At 35.9% G+C, this 15,119-nt stretch overlaps 1 protein-coding gene and 1 long non-coding RNA gene across 4 annotated transcripts in view; one reads left to right on the plus strand and one right to left on the minus strand.

Moving 5' to 3' along the window:
• The first annotated feature begins 4,747 nt into the window (after positions 1-4,747).
• On the plus strand, positions 4,748-11,889 carry LOC309619448. The gene is made up of 2 exons (XR_014238972.1): positions 4,748-8,701; positions 8,942-11,889. It is a non-coding gene; the product is annotated as an uncharacterized lncRNA (long non-coding RNA).
• A 1,109-nt stretch (positions 11,890-12,998) lies between these two features.
• Positions 12,999-15,119, minus strand: part of GPM6A (glycoprotein M6A) — a 257,405-nt gene continuing 255,284 nt past the window's right edge. For all 3 annotated transcript variants that reach the window (XM_082374616.1, XM_082374617.1, XM_082374615.1), the window contains exon 7: positions 12,999-15,114. In XM_082374616.1, coding sequence (XP_082230742.1) covers positions 14,962-15,114 — 153 coding nt within the window. In that variant the 3' untranslated portion in view covers positions 12,999-14,961. The remainder of the gene's footprint in view (positions 15,115-15,119) is intronic.

The raw sequence follows: 15,119 nt of genomic DNA on the forward strand, positions 1-15,119 counted from the left end.
CTAAGGAATTACGGTTTGCCTTTTCCCTTATGTCACTTTCTCTCGACACCTGACTTTGGAGAGAGGAGAGCCAGAGAGGATTTTCTGTCTTTCCCAACTGTGAACAATACAATCAAGTGAGACCTACCAAAGTCCTCTCCTTACAGTTGACAAAGGAATATTATACAAACTCTATGTATGTGTAGGTGGCAGTTTTGCGGAAAAGGGCACAGAACTGGGGAATTTTGACACTTACAAAGGTCTTAAAGATTAGTTATGTAATGATTTCCTGTTGTGAACGGGCTACAGTTTGGGTGTATTTATCCTTCAGTTCACTGGGTGAGATCACTCTTTCAATCCCAATTTTAAAACAAGGTCTCCCCTTTTCTCTGAGAAACTGTAGCTACAGACTGAGATTGTAAAATCTATTCATTTAGCAAATGTCTATTCAGCCCAGCTCTCTGTGAAGCACTGTGCTAGGTTCCATGGGGGGATACAAAGATGTATTCAAAACAGTCCTGTTCCAAGAAGCTTAAAATGAATCATCTAACTAAACTACAACATCTTATAGTCTTAATGTTCCAGAATTCATTAATACTTGAAACTCATATAGCACAATTAGGCAGAGGATATTGAATCATCTTGTAAAAAATTCTCATTGGTACATTTAACATACAGAGAAATCAAATCTTACCAGCTGACTCTTTTAGATAAGGTAATTGAAATTTTTAGAAGAAAATGGCTTGCTTCAGGCTATGGAATAAGCTGAGATTATATAACAATTCTCACTAGCAGGCTGCTGGTACTCTGTTCTAACTCATAAAACCTTGATTGAAAACAATTTGTTAAGCAACAGGTACAACAGAAAATGCAAATTCTTTGGTATGTCTACATTCGGTATCACTGTTAATGTAATAATTCTGTAGTTGGGCTCCTGGGCACTAAATATTTGGTGGTGGAGAATTTATTTCAGCTTATCTCAGAAGGAAATGTAGGATTTACCTCTCCTTTTACTTCAAATCTATGAAACTGGAGCATTTCCTCACTGTTAGCTGTTTCCTCACTTACTCTATTCGCTTTTTAGTAAATGCGTTAAAGGATGGTGCAGAAAGAGCTCAGGTGTGTCCGTGTGCACCTGGAAATATTTTCTCCCTCTTGCTAGTGAATGGGGGGCTGGCAGGAACAGACCTGTCACTCAGACAACAGATTCCACAGCCATTTAGTTTTCAATCCGCCTTCACATCATGTTTATGATTTCGTGAAAAAATATCTAGTTTCTTTAACTGAAGGCTGAATTGAATTACCTCACAAACTTTCATCCTAATCAGCCGATAACTCTTCGTGCACCACAAGGAAACAAAAATCACAGATTCACAGGGCTTGTACATGAAAGCCTTGAGTAGGCTTGTAGCTTGCCATTTATTCTTTATTTGTGAACATTTTTTAACATGATATTGACAAGATGTTGGATAAGGCTCATTAATGCTAGTATATGACAAGTGTACGCATGCATGTGTGTGTATCCATTATTTAATAAAATAGAGATGAAAGACTGGTGAAAATAAGCGAAAGAAAATGTTTGGAAAAATAACCAGCTGTCAGTTTGAAGATAAATAACTAATCAATTAGTTACTGAGCCTGGATAACTAACCATATTGAGCAAAGGATTCATTTGAAAGTGGTCAAGATTGTGACACTATTCATTTTATCTATGTGCTTCAAATATTCTCAGACATTTGAAAAAAAAGTATCTAAAGGAAGCACTGATAATTTTATTTGTAGAGGAAATGCTTTGAGATGTATAGATAATATTTTTTTTAAGTTGATTATTCAATGAAAGTAAAAAACCTTTCACACACCAGTTTAACTAACTCACGGACATCCAGTTTTATAGCTCCAGTAGGGCCCCCACAGAACCAGGGCAGGACAATTCAAAGGAATAAGCCCACCAAACCTCTATACTTTCCTCTCAGTTTCTCTGTGAACCTGAAACTGCCCTAAAAAAATAAAGTAAGGTACACTGGGTGGGACTTCTAGTAAAATGTTGAAAAGAAATGGTAATAAAGACATTCTTGCCTTTTCCTGATCTTTGTGCAAAACATTTATCTGTCACTATTGTGTGATCACTGCTATGGATTTTTGTAAGTCCTCTTTACCAACTTGACGAAGTTCCCCTTTATTCTTAGTTTTCTTAGTGTTTTGATCACAAATGGGTGTTGCATTTTGTTAATTGCTTGCTCTGTATCAATTAAGATAGTAGGTTTCTTCTTTTTTGTGTGTGTTAATGTGGTGAATCGAAATCTTTGATTTTTCAAATGTGAAACAAACCTTGCATTCCTGGGATAAATCAGACTTGGTCATGATAAATCAGACTTGGTCATGTTTTTTTGTTTTATAAATCTATTTATTTTTGGCTGCGTTTGGTCTTAGTTGCTGCACGCGGGCTTTCTCTAGTTGCGGCGAGCAGGGGCTACTCTTCGCTGCGGTGCGCGGGCTTCTCATTGCGGTGGCTTCTCTTGTTGTGGAGCATGAGCTCCAGGCGCGCGGGGTCAGCAGCTGCAGCTCGCGGGCTCCAGAGCACATGGGCTTAGTTGCTCTGCGGCAGGTGGGATCCTCCCGGACCAGGGCTCAAACCCGTGTGCCCTGCAATCGCAGGCGGATTCTTAACCACTACGCCACCAGGGAAGCCCAGACTTGGTCATGTTTTATTCCTTTTTATATATTGCTGGATTCATTTTTGCTAAAATTGTGTTAAGTATTTTTTCATCTATCTTTCATGAGAGATGTTTGTCTTTGTTTTGTTCTGTTTCGTTTTGTAACTGATTGTGGTATCAGAACAATGCTGGCCTCTTCTTCTATCAACTGGAAAAGTTTGCTCAAAATTGGCATTACTTATTTTTTAAAACAACTGCAGTCTTCCATTTTCTTTGTGGGACAGTTTTTAACCACAAATTTAATTGCCTCAATTGACATAGGACTATTTAGGTTACCCATTTCTTCCTAAGTAGTTTCTTAGTAGCTTCTTAGTACTTGTGTCTTTCAAGGAATTTGTACATTTCATCTTATCAAATTTATTGACACATAGTTTTAAAACATATTATCCTTTTATCATTTTAACTATAGGATCTATTGCATTGTCCTCATTTTCTTTCCTGATATTGGTAATTTATACCCTTTTTGGGGGGGGGTTCTGGATAATATTTATCAATTTTATTGATCTACTCAAAGAACCAACTTTTGAGCTCATTGACTTTTCTCTATTTCTACTGTTTCCTACTTCATTGATTTTTGTTTTATCATTATTGCTTCCTTTTGCTTACTCAAGGTTTGATTTGTTCTTACCTTTATAGTTTCTCAACACAGAAGATTAGAGCTTTAAGACCTTTCATGTCTTCTAATATGAAGATTTTATGCTATATGCTCTGTTTCACCTGAATTCCACAAGTTTTGATATGCTATATTTTCATTTGCATTCAGTGCAAAATATGTTCAAATTTCTGTTTTGATTTTTCTTTGACCTATGAATTATATAATAGTATGCTATTTTACTTCCAAATTTTGAAATACTTTGTCAGATACCTTTCTATTATTGACTCCTAGGTCAATTTGTTGTGGTTACAGATCACATTTTGATTGATTTCACTGCTTGTAAATTTATGGCAATGTGTTCTACTGCCCAGAATATAGTTTATCCTTGTGAATGATCTGCATGATCTTGATAAGATTCGTGTATTCTGTTGTTGAATCAAGCTTGCTTTTAAACTTTGTTTAGGGTCGATTCAAAGCAGCCTTTGGTCCAGGGCTAACTGATGCCCATCATGGAGTTGGTGCTTTTCTAAGGACTGCACCCAATGTTTGTTTATTATAAAGTCTTTCTATTTTGACAGGTGGAAACACAAATGATTCTAAGGTCTGCACTGCATGTGCTTCAGGCAATGTTTGTCCCATTGCTTTCTGGTGTTTCCCCACCTTCAGGTGATGCCTTCGTACACATTTGCGGATCAGTACTTGAAGACTTACGTGCATCTCTGCTGATGGATGAAGCTTTTCTTTTGTGAAGCTCGCTCCTCTCAGATAATCTGCCTCACAAATTGAAGCCACGTTGGTTGACTCAAACGCCAGTCTCTGTCTCCTCAACCGATAACTACAGCTTGGCTTTCCCAAACCTGTGCAATGGCTTCCGGATAGTTAGCTGAGGCCTCATCTGCTTCCTTTATGTCAGGGATCACGGAACTCTGCTGCCTGTGGTCCAGTGTTGGAAAACTATTGTTTCGTGTTTTGTCTAGTTTTCTAGTTGTTAATGGCAGGACAAAAATCCCAGTCCTGTGTACTCCATCATGGTGCTCAATCTATTTGCAACCTTCTGTTTTTGAATTACAGTAGTTTTGAATTCACATTTCTCAGTTATGCCTTGGTTTTGAAAGAATGACTATTAATTTTCCTTTTTACAGAAGAGAAAATAAAGTTTAGAGAGATCAATAAATGGGCCAGAGCGTAATATTTTCTTTCTCTTAGGCTGTACCCCACACTTCAGCGCTCCACTGATTCTCTTCAGCCAGAGTTCTTACTAGGAATTTGGAATCAGGTATTTGTGGTTTTGAATACAGTACCATCATTTACTAGGACCTGAAACAAGTTAATATCTCTAAGTCTGTTTTCTCATATGCAAAATGGAAATAATAACAAAAGTAAAATCTCAGCAGTTCCTTGTAATAGCAAGCATCAATATATAGAGTTACAATTTGGATGATAAAGATGATTAGGGGCTTCCCTGGTGGCGCAGTGGCTAAGAATCCGCCTGCCAATGCAGGGGACACAGGTTCAAGCCCTGGTCTGGGAAGATCCCACATGCCGCAGAGCAACTGGGCCCGTGAGCCACAACTACTGAGCCTGCGCGTCTGGAGCCTGTGCTCCACAACAAGAGAGGCCACGATAGTGAGAGGCCTGCGCACCGCGATGAAGAGTGGCCCCCACTTGCCGCAACTAGAGAAAGCCCTCGCACAGAAACGAAGACCCAACACAGCCATAAATAAATAAATAAAATTTAAAAAAAAAAAACACCTTTATAAAAAAAAAAAAAAGATGATTAAAATATCAGTGCTCCCATAACTGGTCCTCATAACAACACTTTGTACTTATTCTGTATTTGTTCTCTCACAGTATTAAAATTAGTTGTAAGGAAAGGATTGAACTCTAATGTCCTCATTGCTCATTTAAGGCTCAATTTAATACATACCTCATTTTATGTTTTATCACCAATTTCATGAGCTGTCCAATCTATCACATGAGTGTGTGATAACTATTTTCGTCTGCCATTAATGAACATTACCATCAATTTTGATATTCTTGCTTAGTTCACCTTAAAGTATAATTGGCTTTAAATTAGCTCTTGCTTGTAGCTACAGGATAATCATTTTAGGATTATACACTATGACAAAGCCTGATGTAGTTACCATCATTGTTTTCTGTTCATTAAAGGGGATTTTATCCTTTCAAAACTAAACTATATAGCAGTTTTGACATGACATTATTTAAGATAAGAAAACAAGCCAAGATGTTCGCATGGATGTGGAGTATTTAGCTTTTGCACAATCATCACCCAGAGCCAAAACCAAGATTTTCATGTTTTTAAAAAGGCTTGAACATTCAATCTGTTGTTAAATATTTTGTGCCTATTTAATCCTTGTGTAATCCTTGTATAATCCAGTTTCTTGAGTTAATTTGTTCGTTTATAATGTTTCAACAGCCTTTCAAATTAATATCGCTAAATATTGTTCTAAAATAAAAACCGCATCCTTCATAAATGTAAAATGAATTTTTGGTGAACGTATATTTATATATTGCGTTTCAAGATTTTTTCTGGTTTTAATGTTAAGCAGGCAGCATTCCAAACTACCTACACGGAACTGGGACCAGCTGAGACCTGAGTCTGTCCCATAGTGAGTTTTGGAGTTTCTGGTGATTTATCATAAATCTCTTTATGGTGAGACCCACAAGTGTGCACCTCGGGATGAGCCTAGAAGCTCACGACGACTTCATGGGCCACTTTCCCCAGACCCTCCTTCTCTTTCTCTACACAGTACTCACCAGTTTCCCCAGGGCTCTCCTTGGTCCTCCAGCCAGAAGCTGGGGATTCCTTTACCTCGTTCTGTCCGACATGTTTCTGTCACTGCATCTGCATCTGAGGCCAAGTGGCAGGAGGACAGGAAATTGTTAAAAGTGCAAAGACGATCACACCATCCTCTTGAGACAACAGTTCCTTCACTCTGAAAAAGGGACGCTGCTGTCATGGCTGTCACTGTCTCCACCCGAGGCTTGCTAGGGTGCTGGGGCATGAGAAAGCAGAGAAAGTGAAAATAAATGGGCGATTTCCCCCACCCGCTCTGAATGTTAGAGATCCATTTCATGCTCCTCAAACCAGAGTTGGAGGGATCCTCCTGGAGCTTTTTCTCGGTCCACGCTGATGCTATTTCCTAACATGGGGCTGCCTTGAGCCAAGGCCGAGGGTAATGAATGGAAGAAAATCAGGTAAAACCACCACTAATTTAGGAGTACTTCAACGTCTAGTTACTTCTCTAATCAGCTTATTACTATTTACTTTTTTTTTTTTTTTTTACTATTTACTTTTTAAAAAATAGGCTTTATTTTTTAGAGTAGTTTTGGGTTCACAGCAGTATTGTTTCTCATATGCCCCCCAACACACACACAGAGTCTCCTCCATTATGAACAGTCCCACCAGATGGCACATTTGTTCCAACTGATGAACATACGCTGACACATTATTATCACCCGAACTCTATAGTTCATATTAAGGTTCACTTTCAGTGTTGTACATTCTGTGGGTTTGGATAAATTTATAGTGAAATGCATCTGCCATTTTAATAGCATATGGAGTAGTTTTACTGCCCTATAAATCCTCTCCATCTAGTCATCCCTCCCCCACTAACCCCTGGTCACCACTGATATTTTTACTCTCTCTCTCTCTGTATTGGGTTGGTTTGGAACCTTTTGGCCAACGCAATATGTATATGCCTACACCAGAGGACCCCCTCCTCTTCACAAAGATTTTCATTAACATAATGAGAGCTGAAAGTTGTCACTGAATTCTTCCAGTTTGAAATGTTTTTCTAAAGTTATAAAGCAAAAATCAAGACGTATACAAACTGAACGACAGTTTTTATAGACCTTATCTCTTATTAAACCAGCAAACTGTTAACGTGTTTTCGAGCAAAATAGGTAAGCCAACACACTTTCAGAAAGCTAGTAGACAAATACTCCCTTATGGCATATTGTTCTTGGCCAAAACAAAGCTCTACCAAATAGCAGACGCAGTCAAATATCTCTGTTGTTATAGGCAATTTATTTACTGTCCCAGGGATCAATACTTCATATCAGAGGGTGAGCTTACCCTGACAGCGTGACATTAGCGTTGGTTCTTATTCTTCAAATGCTATAAAGTACACTAAAGAAAATTAGCAAGCCACAGTAAGCATTCTCTCAAGCACAATTTTAATTGAAAATAATGAGACAAAAATAGAAATATAATAAAACGGTATATGAACTTGGTACCTCAGGTTTGCATTCCCAAATCAGTTACAAAACTATGCCAAGGCAGGTCATTTAAAGTCAGTTTCCTAGGTATGAATTCTACAAAATAATTATTCCACAGAAAAGTGATGAAAAATGTCTAAGTACCTTTAAACTGAAAAGCATTCTAAAAGTGATAGATTTGATGACAACACAGAAACACATATATATTATTGATCACAGAGGTTGAGCCACTGTAATAAAATGACCAGGAGAGCGCATGAGTTTATTTCAAAATACAGGATAGTCACAGACCTACTCTGCTTATCGAGTTCTGACAGAGACACTATAGTGCCATTTTAAAGTATGAGAATAAAAAAGGTTAAAAAAATCAGCTTTCATTTATAAGTAGCTTACACTGACATCATCTTCATATTTTAAATCACTCATCACTGGAAATCTTTGTTTTGAGGTTTAAACTATTTCTTTATCGTGAAAAATCTGAGATTATGAGACCACTAAGTACACAAGGGTTTTCAATCCAAGACATGCGATTTTCCCAATGCCTTTGTAATGTTTTTGAAACTGAGGGCTAAAATACAAGATACAATTTATGTAAAACAAAAATGAAGATATACCCTTTGGTATATACAATCACGTGTTCATTGATCAACTACAATTGGTTATAATCATTTGTAAACCCCTTCACAGAATATTATTGTTGAAAGGACCACATGATGAGGGAATTCTTTCCTTCAAAAACTGATACTTTATTTTTTATGTAAAATAATTGCCACTTCGAATATGACTGATTTCTAAACTCTGATTTTACAAAAAAGACTGCAACGGAAGGCCAACTCTTTTGCCTTTTATCGTAAGATTATAAATTATGAACACATAAATTCCCCTTTTTTTCATGAACAAGATGGGAAAATGGTAAATTGCTAAAATAGTCATTTGGGCAGATGTCCGTGAAATAGTTGTAATAAGAAACAAGCTGTCATCAGTTTAATATAGTTGGTTATATTGTTCCTTTAACGTTTTTACAGACGGCTACATATTCCCTGTGAGACACTCAGCCCAAGGTCCTGTCGAAGTCACAGAAGCAAAGAAAAGATAGTATGACGTCACCCACTCCAGCTACTCCTCAACTCATGTGAATCATAACGACAGAAAACCCGAGATATAACACAAGGTTGTTTAATAAATTATTGTATATTCTTGGGCAATTCACTTAATGTCTCTGAGTTTATTTATAAATGAGAAATTAAAAAATGACCTCTATAGTCCTTTTCAACCCCCAAATCCAATGATTATAGTGACATAATTAACTGTTTAAGACAGAGTAATATAATGATCTCATCATCTATCAGCTACTTCGCACAAATTATTCTGCAAAACTTTCTGAAGTAGGTATATTTTATTCTGATTTCAGTTTCACAGATATGGACACCGAGACAAAAAGAGATGAATACCTTTTCCAAGATCACAAGGGCAGAAACAAGATATGAACCCAGAGAGATGTCCTCAAAGGTCTGCATTTTCCTTCTTACCTTTCATTCGGCTTAATTTGATTTGTAATGGAAGGAAATCATCATGTATCCTGTACATGAAATGAAGTTCATAGATTTCAGTGTATAGGTTCATTACTTTGGACAAACCCAAATAACCCCCACCCCAGTAAAGATCTGGGATACTTCCATCACCTCAGGAAGTTCCCTCAATAGCTTTAGAAGGAAGTGAGGTGTCAGAGCACAGCCCACAAGGAACTGAATCCTGACAACAACGCTGTAAGTAAGAGAGAGAGAAAGCTACGAAGGAGCTCCATCCCAGGTGAGGCTTGAGGTGAGTGTGGTGTTCTAAGAGGATCCAGAACCAGATAATCTAGATAAGCTACACAAACCGTGCCTGGATTACTGACCCACAGAAACACAATAAATGTTGCTTCAAGCCAATACATTTGGGATAATTTGTTAGGCAGCAATAGAGAACGACACAGCGACAACAGGCTTGTAGTAGGATTTGCATTTCATTTGGGAGATTCAGTGCAGTGTCCAAAGATGCATCCTCTGGATTGGAGGCTGTCAGAAAGTGAGGACAATTCTATGATTGAGCATCTTAATAATTTTTATCTAAAAGGCAGGAAGAACGTGGTGACCTAAGAGGTCAGGTGGTAAAGAAGCAGCAGTCATTTACATTAGCAATGAGAGGGAGAAGTAGACTTTTTGTGAGGTTGGTCTGGACGGTTTTTGTTTTGTCTTGTGCCCAAATAATTCTGGAATGGTCTTGGTTTTGTCTTGCTCCTTCACGGTCATTGATTGTTTTTGATTTGCTGTTCTTTGAAATTGTCTATGTTCATCTAGAGAAAATCCCTAAGACCCAGACCACCTCCCAGTTGATAGCAGTCAGGGTTTTTTTTCTCTCTTTCTCAAGGTACTTGATGATTCTTGAATATTAGGTAGTGAAAATTAAGAAATCGGGGAAAAATCTTAAAATTAATTGTGTTGACATATGAACACCATCACTCTATGTTCAACATGTGATTTTTATATCGTTTGCATTGATTACATTGTTAACTCTAATCTACTATGTGTACTTCTTACTAGGTACAATCTAGGAGGCTTGGAAAGTACAATTATTTTAAAACCATGAAGGTGTCATTCAAGAAAATTATTATCTTGTAAGCTTCACTCACATGTCAAGAACACTCAATGCTCATTCTGGATGTTGTATTTTCTGAGACCTGATCCCATGCTCAGAAATAAAGTAGTAAGGAAGATGACGAACACAATAATCACTGTGAACATTGCATACACAGAGAAAAGCAAATGTAGTTTATCACCTCAAAGGCTGGAGAACTTGGTCTTGTACTGCTGGTTCATTCAGGGAGGAGGTGAATGACAAGCTGAGAAGGAGGTGGTACTTCCAGCTTGTGTTAATCTGCTGAGCTATTCAAGTTTTCCTTTAAATGTTGTCAATATCCTTAAAATCCACTTCTCGCTTCTGGAAATCCTCTCCCTTTATATATTGAAGGGCTAGGTTGGCATCATATCTTTCTCAATATAGCAACTAGATTACACTATATATATGCTATATAAGATTTCAAGTGCAGATGAATAGATTTCATACAGAGATTAATTGATGCCACAGATAAAAAAATTAAAAAAGAGATCCAAAAAATGAGAAATACACTCATTCCAAATGCTCATTTATTAGAAAGCACAAAGTTATGTCACATGTATTTTTGTTGCATCATATGGGTGAAACTTCACTGGCATGTCCACTAACACATGAAATCAGTCAAAAGGGGAATGTTAATATTTAAACAACTTGTGTAAACCTTTTTAAGAAAAAAGTATCAGTACCTTCTGGACATACGAAAAAAATTAACAAAACAAATCTGGTGTTTACATACACTTAATCAGTATCCTAAATAACACACACAGCAGCACCTCTGCTCCGTCTTTCAGTGCGCTCCTCTGATTATTGCTCCTTTTCAACCTACATGATATGGTTCAGAGTGTTCTATTCTGCACAACCTGGGGGTGAGTGTTTGCTCAAGTACCTTGAGTAGAGGGCAAAAAATGCTGAAGAAAATAACACCTGTGGTCTCAACTGTTTTTTACAGTTGTTTTTTTTTTCTCATTTTGTAGGCTGTTAATTTCTTGGTCTAATTTTTGATTTTTGTATTTTTGACTTTCTTTTTAAAATGATCCCCCCATGCAATATATATCTTCCAATAACATGCTCTTTTCTTTCTCCTTCTTATTGAAAGAATAATAGCAGAATTACTTGGATCTCTTCTCTTTCCTATTTTTCATTCCTGCATTGTTTGTTTATCTGTTTTATTTTGTTTGGTTTTTCCACTTATAAGAGTTTCCGCAGGTTAGAAATAGTCAAGAAAATTTCTATTTCATTTTAATATTATTTCATTTATTTCATTAATTCACTTATTAATGAATTAAATAATAGAACTTATTTCATTTTCTAAGTTCTTTTCAGTTTCCAAGCATGATGGATTTTTATGGAAAAGAGCCAAAGAACCTAAAATGATCAAACAGGCAAAATTCACTTTTGAGAGAAGAAACTCAAGGTCCCGGGCTTATTTAATCTAGGCGAAAGATGTTTACATTTGAGCTAGCAGCATTTTATACAGACTTGCCTCCACTCACTTCATATGATCTGTCATCTAAAAACCTTGCAGAAAATGCAATAGAATGTTTCTTCAAGGTATGATAGTTTAATTCAAATTTTATCATGTTCAGCATATCTCAACTATCAGGTAACTTAAATGAAATATACTTTAAAATGATTGTTTCTCTTTTGTCTAAAAGGCAAAAATAAAACAAAAAGTCAAGTTTACTTGATCTTTGAGTGACTAAATCAGAATCTGTTAATACCTAAGTTTTAACATGAAGAAGTAAACTGACTAACCCCGAGTCGCAGATGGCCAAGACACATTTATTCTCAAAATGAGTAATTTCCTTAGCGTCAACATTAGCTTTACAATTCTCAAAAGGATTATATGTCAATTATATCCCAAGAAAGCTAGGGGGAAAAGAGTTCCCAAAAGGAAATTACTCATTTTAAAGATAAATGTGTATTTTTACAAAGAGAAATGGACTTTTAAGTTGTCAAAGATTATAATTATGATGATCAGTTTTTGAAAAGCACATATTCTGAAATTTTTGTTCATGTTGATATTCTTTAACATATAGTTCTTTATTATCTTGTTGCTATGCTAAGAATTTCATAAACACTGGAAGGAATAAGAATTATCATTTCATAAGATTTGGCTAGGGGTAATTTTTGTGTTGTCTTCAAAGTGACTTTTTAAAACATAAGACACTTTCCTCAGATCTACTTATAATTATTGTAGATATCAGTAACCTAAGTCTATGAAATTTCTAAGTCGTCATCTATAATAATACAAAAATAATTGAAGACAAATATAATTCCTTAGGCCTTATAAAAATTAAGTTTTTTAGATAATTATTTTATTATTTTAAAATTGCCATTACTTCTGGTTTGGCCAGAAGGAATTACATCCAAAACAAACAAAAAGTCTGGAAAAAAATTTTTTTTTCATTTCATTGCTCTCACCTTGAAATTTTGAAGCCAACCAAGAATCATTTTTTTTCTGAATTGCATTAGTCTTTTTAGTTTCTCTGTTAGTTTATGAAGCACTAAAGAAAACACAGAACAATAAACATTAGGCAAGGAAATAGCATAAACTGGGAATCGTTATCATTTGCTAAATGAAATGACCTCCACAGTCTCCATTCCACCCTCTCCCCACTCAGCATTCCCATGGTATGGTTCATGCACAGAATTTTCATTGCATTTTGAAGTATCAGGTCAGCTCAACCGAGGCAATAAGCATCCTAAAGAAATAGCATCTATTGCATTGGAAACAATGCACACACATAAGAGAGAGGAATAAACAAAACAAGAAAGAAAAAAACAAAAAAGAAACACTGCAGAAACTAATAATAAGTACACAAAGTACACAAGTGTATTTATTACATTTTGCAAGCACTTTGTTCTACATTTCAAAAACGCCACCATCAAGCTGTTGGCACATTTATGTACAAAACAGATTAATTGTAATGCCTGCTACAAAGCACTCTTTGTGAAAATACAAACTCTAATACCAGAGAAAAAAAAAGGCAAAATCATCAACATCATTACATAAGTTTAAAAGACAGTTTTAAAAATCATCACAAACTATTAAGACACAGAACCGAAACACTACAATACAGAATTTAAAGAAGCCCATTAATACTTTTGCTGAATATCTGTAATACTGCATGTATCAGAAAAATGTTGAACCAGTAAGATAATCTAAGTGTAAAAAAAAAGAAGCAAAACCCCAAATTAATTAAATAATACTACAGAATGCATAATCATGCCACAGATAACCTAGTAATACCCCTCTACCTACTACAAGAACTTGTAAAATTATTGATGATGCATGACTAGTCGTTGTACAAAGATTGTTTCACTCAATAAATTTTATTAGAAATGCACTTACACTGAGAAGAGATTTCACAATGGTCAAATCAGTGCACAATACTACCTAGTTTTTACACTGACAGAAAAGTCTCGTCAGGCTATATCATTTTAAAAGACACTTTACAGCATTCTTGTAGCATTAGAAATAACCGAAAGAAGAGTTAAGGTTAAAACAAACACCAAATTTGGTCCAATAATACTGATTGCTTTTTTTTTATTCTTTTGATATAGGTACGTCTTATAAATGAATACGAATGAACATTTGGTTAAAATGACTTACTGGAAATAAAAACACAAATATATCACTACACTTCGAAAGGATACATTGTATAGTGGCCTCTGACCACACTTTAAAAAACACTACAGGTAAACCGACATAGATTGGAAGGCTGCAAGCAAAGTTATTATATTAATGGAAACCTTTTCAAATATATCATACACAATTTGAGGGATAGTTTACAGAGGTGCAATCCATTAAAATTTTTTAAAGTAGGTAAAACAACTTCAGAGGGGTTAGTGTGCTTATTTTTAATACATCACCTTCATAAAGGTAATTAATGTCCCACATTAACATATTAAAAGTTCCAATCCAGCCACTGCTTAAATCACAAAGAGGTCATTTGCCAATAGTCCACAGTAGTTATTTCCGTTAAAATAGTCTCTATGCTAAACTTTAGAAGGTAAGCCTGGTGTCACAATCTTAAAAAGGTAAGTAGCCATGCATAAGCATCATTGTTTCTACATGCTCACAACAGAAACGTGAGTAATCGGAGAGTAATGCCTTTTAAGTACATCCAGAAAAAATACAATGTTAACAAAGATAAGAAGCACTTTTTTTTTTAAACCTACTCTTACAAATTTAGAAATTGCACCTTAGGTTGATGAAAACATTAGCCAGGGCCTATAGCAATGTGGCCACTGATCTTCAGACAAGATTTTCATGTTTCGGGTCATCATGATATGATCTCTGTCTATTGTTCATAATGTACAATGGTCCCTTTGAAGGTTACCTGTAGTTAAACTAGTTACCGAAATCAAAACTAAAAAGTATAAAAACCTATTTTTCTTTTCAAAACATAAGAAATAATGCAAAAGGTATAATGTAGAACACATGGAAGTGGTTAAAAATCAAAGAAATCTCTGCATTTGACAATGTTAGTCTCTTTGATCTTACAGAATTATTAAATGAGTTTGAGAAATTTAAAAAAGAAAAAAAAAGGCTGGATAGGAGCTTGTAGGAGAGATCTGATTACACCAATTTAACAAATTAGGAAATTAAGTGCTAAACAACAAAGAATTGTATTCAGGTGATTCATAAGTCACCCTCCATATCATTGATGAGAAGCACTTTCATTTTCTTTTTCAAAAGGTTGGATGGTTGGATGGCCCTTAGATAATCACCAATGCATTTGAATGGTAGAAAGGACGGGAAGGTGTGGTTTATGTGTACGCATTGAGCCGCTCTTTGGAGCGAGTAGAGTGGATATCATGAAGCTCCTGCTCCTCCTTCGACTTGATGTCTTCATATTTCTGCATCCGGCAGGCATCTTTCACATAAGCCCAGTTGGCAGACAGAACCATAAGGTAGTGGACCTAAT

The sequence above is a fragment of the Balaenoptera borealis genome (genome assembly GCF_965194805.1).
Source record: "Balaenoptera borealis genome assembly, chromosome: 21".
Taxonomy (NCBI): domain Eukaryota; kingdom Metazoa; phylum Chordata; class Mammalia; order Artiodactyla; family Balaenopteridae; genus Balaenoptera; species Balaenoptera borealis.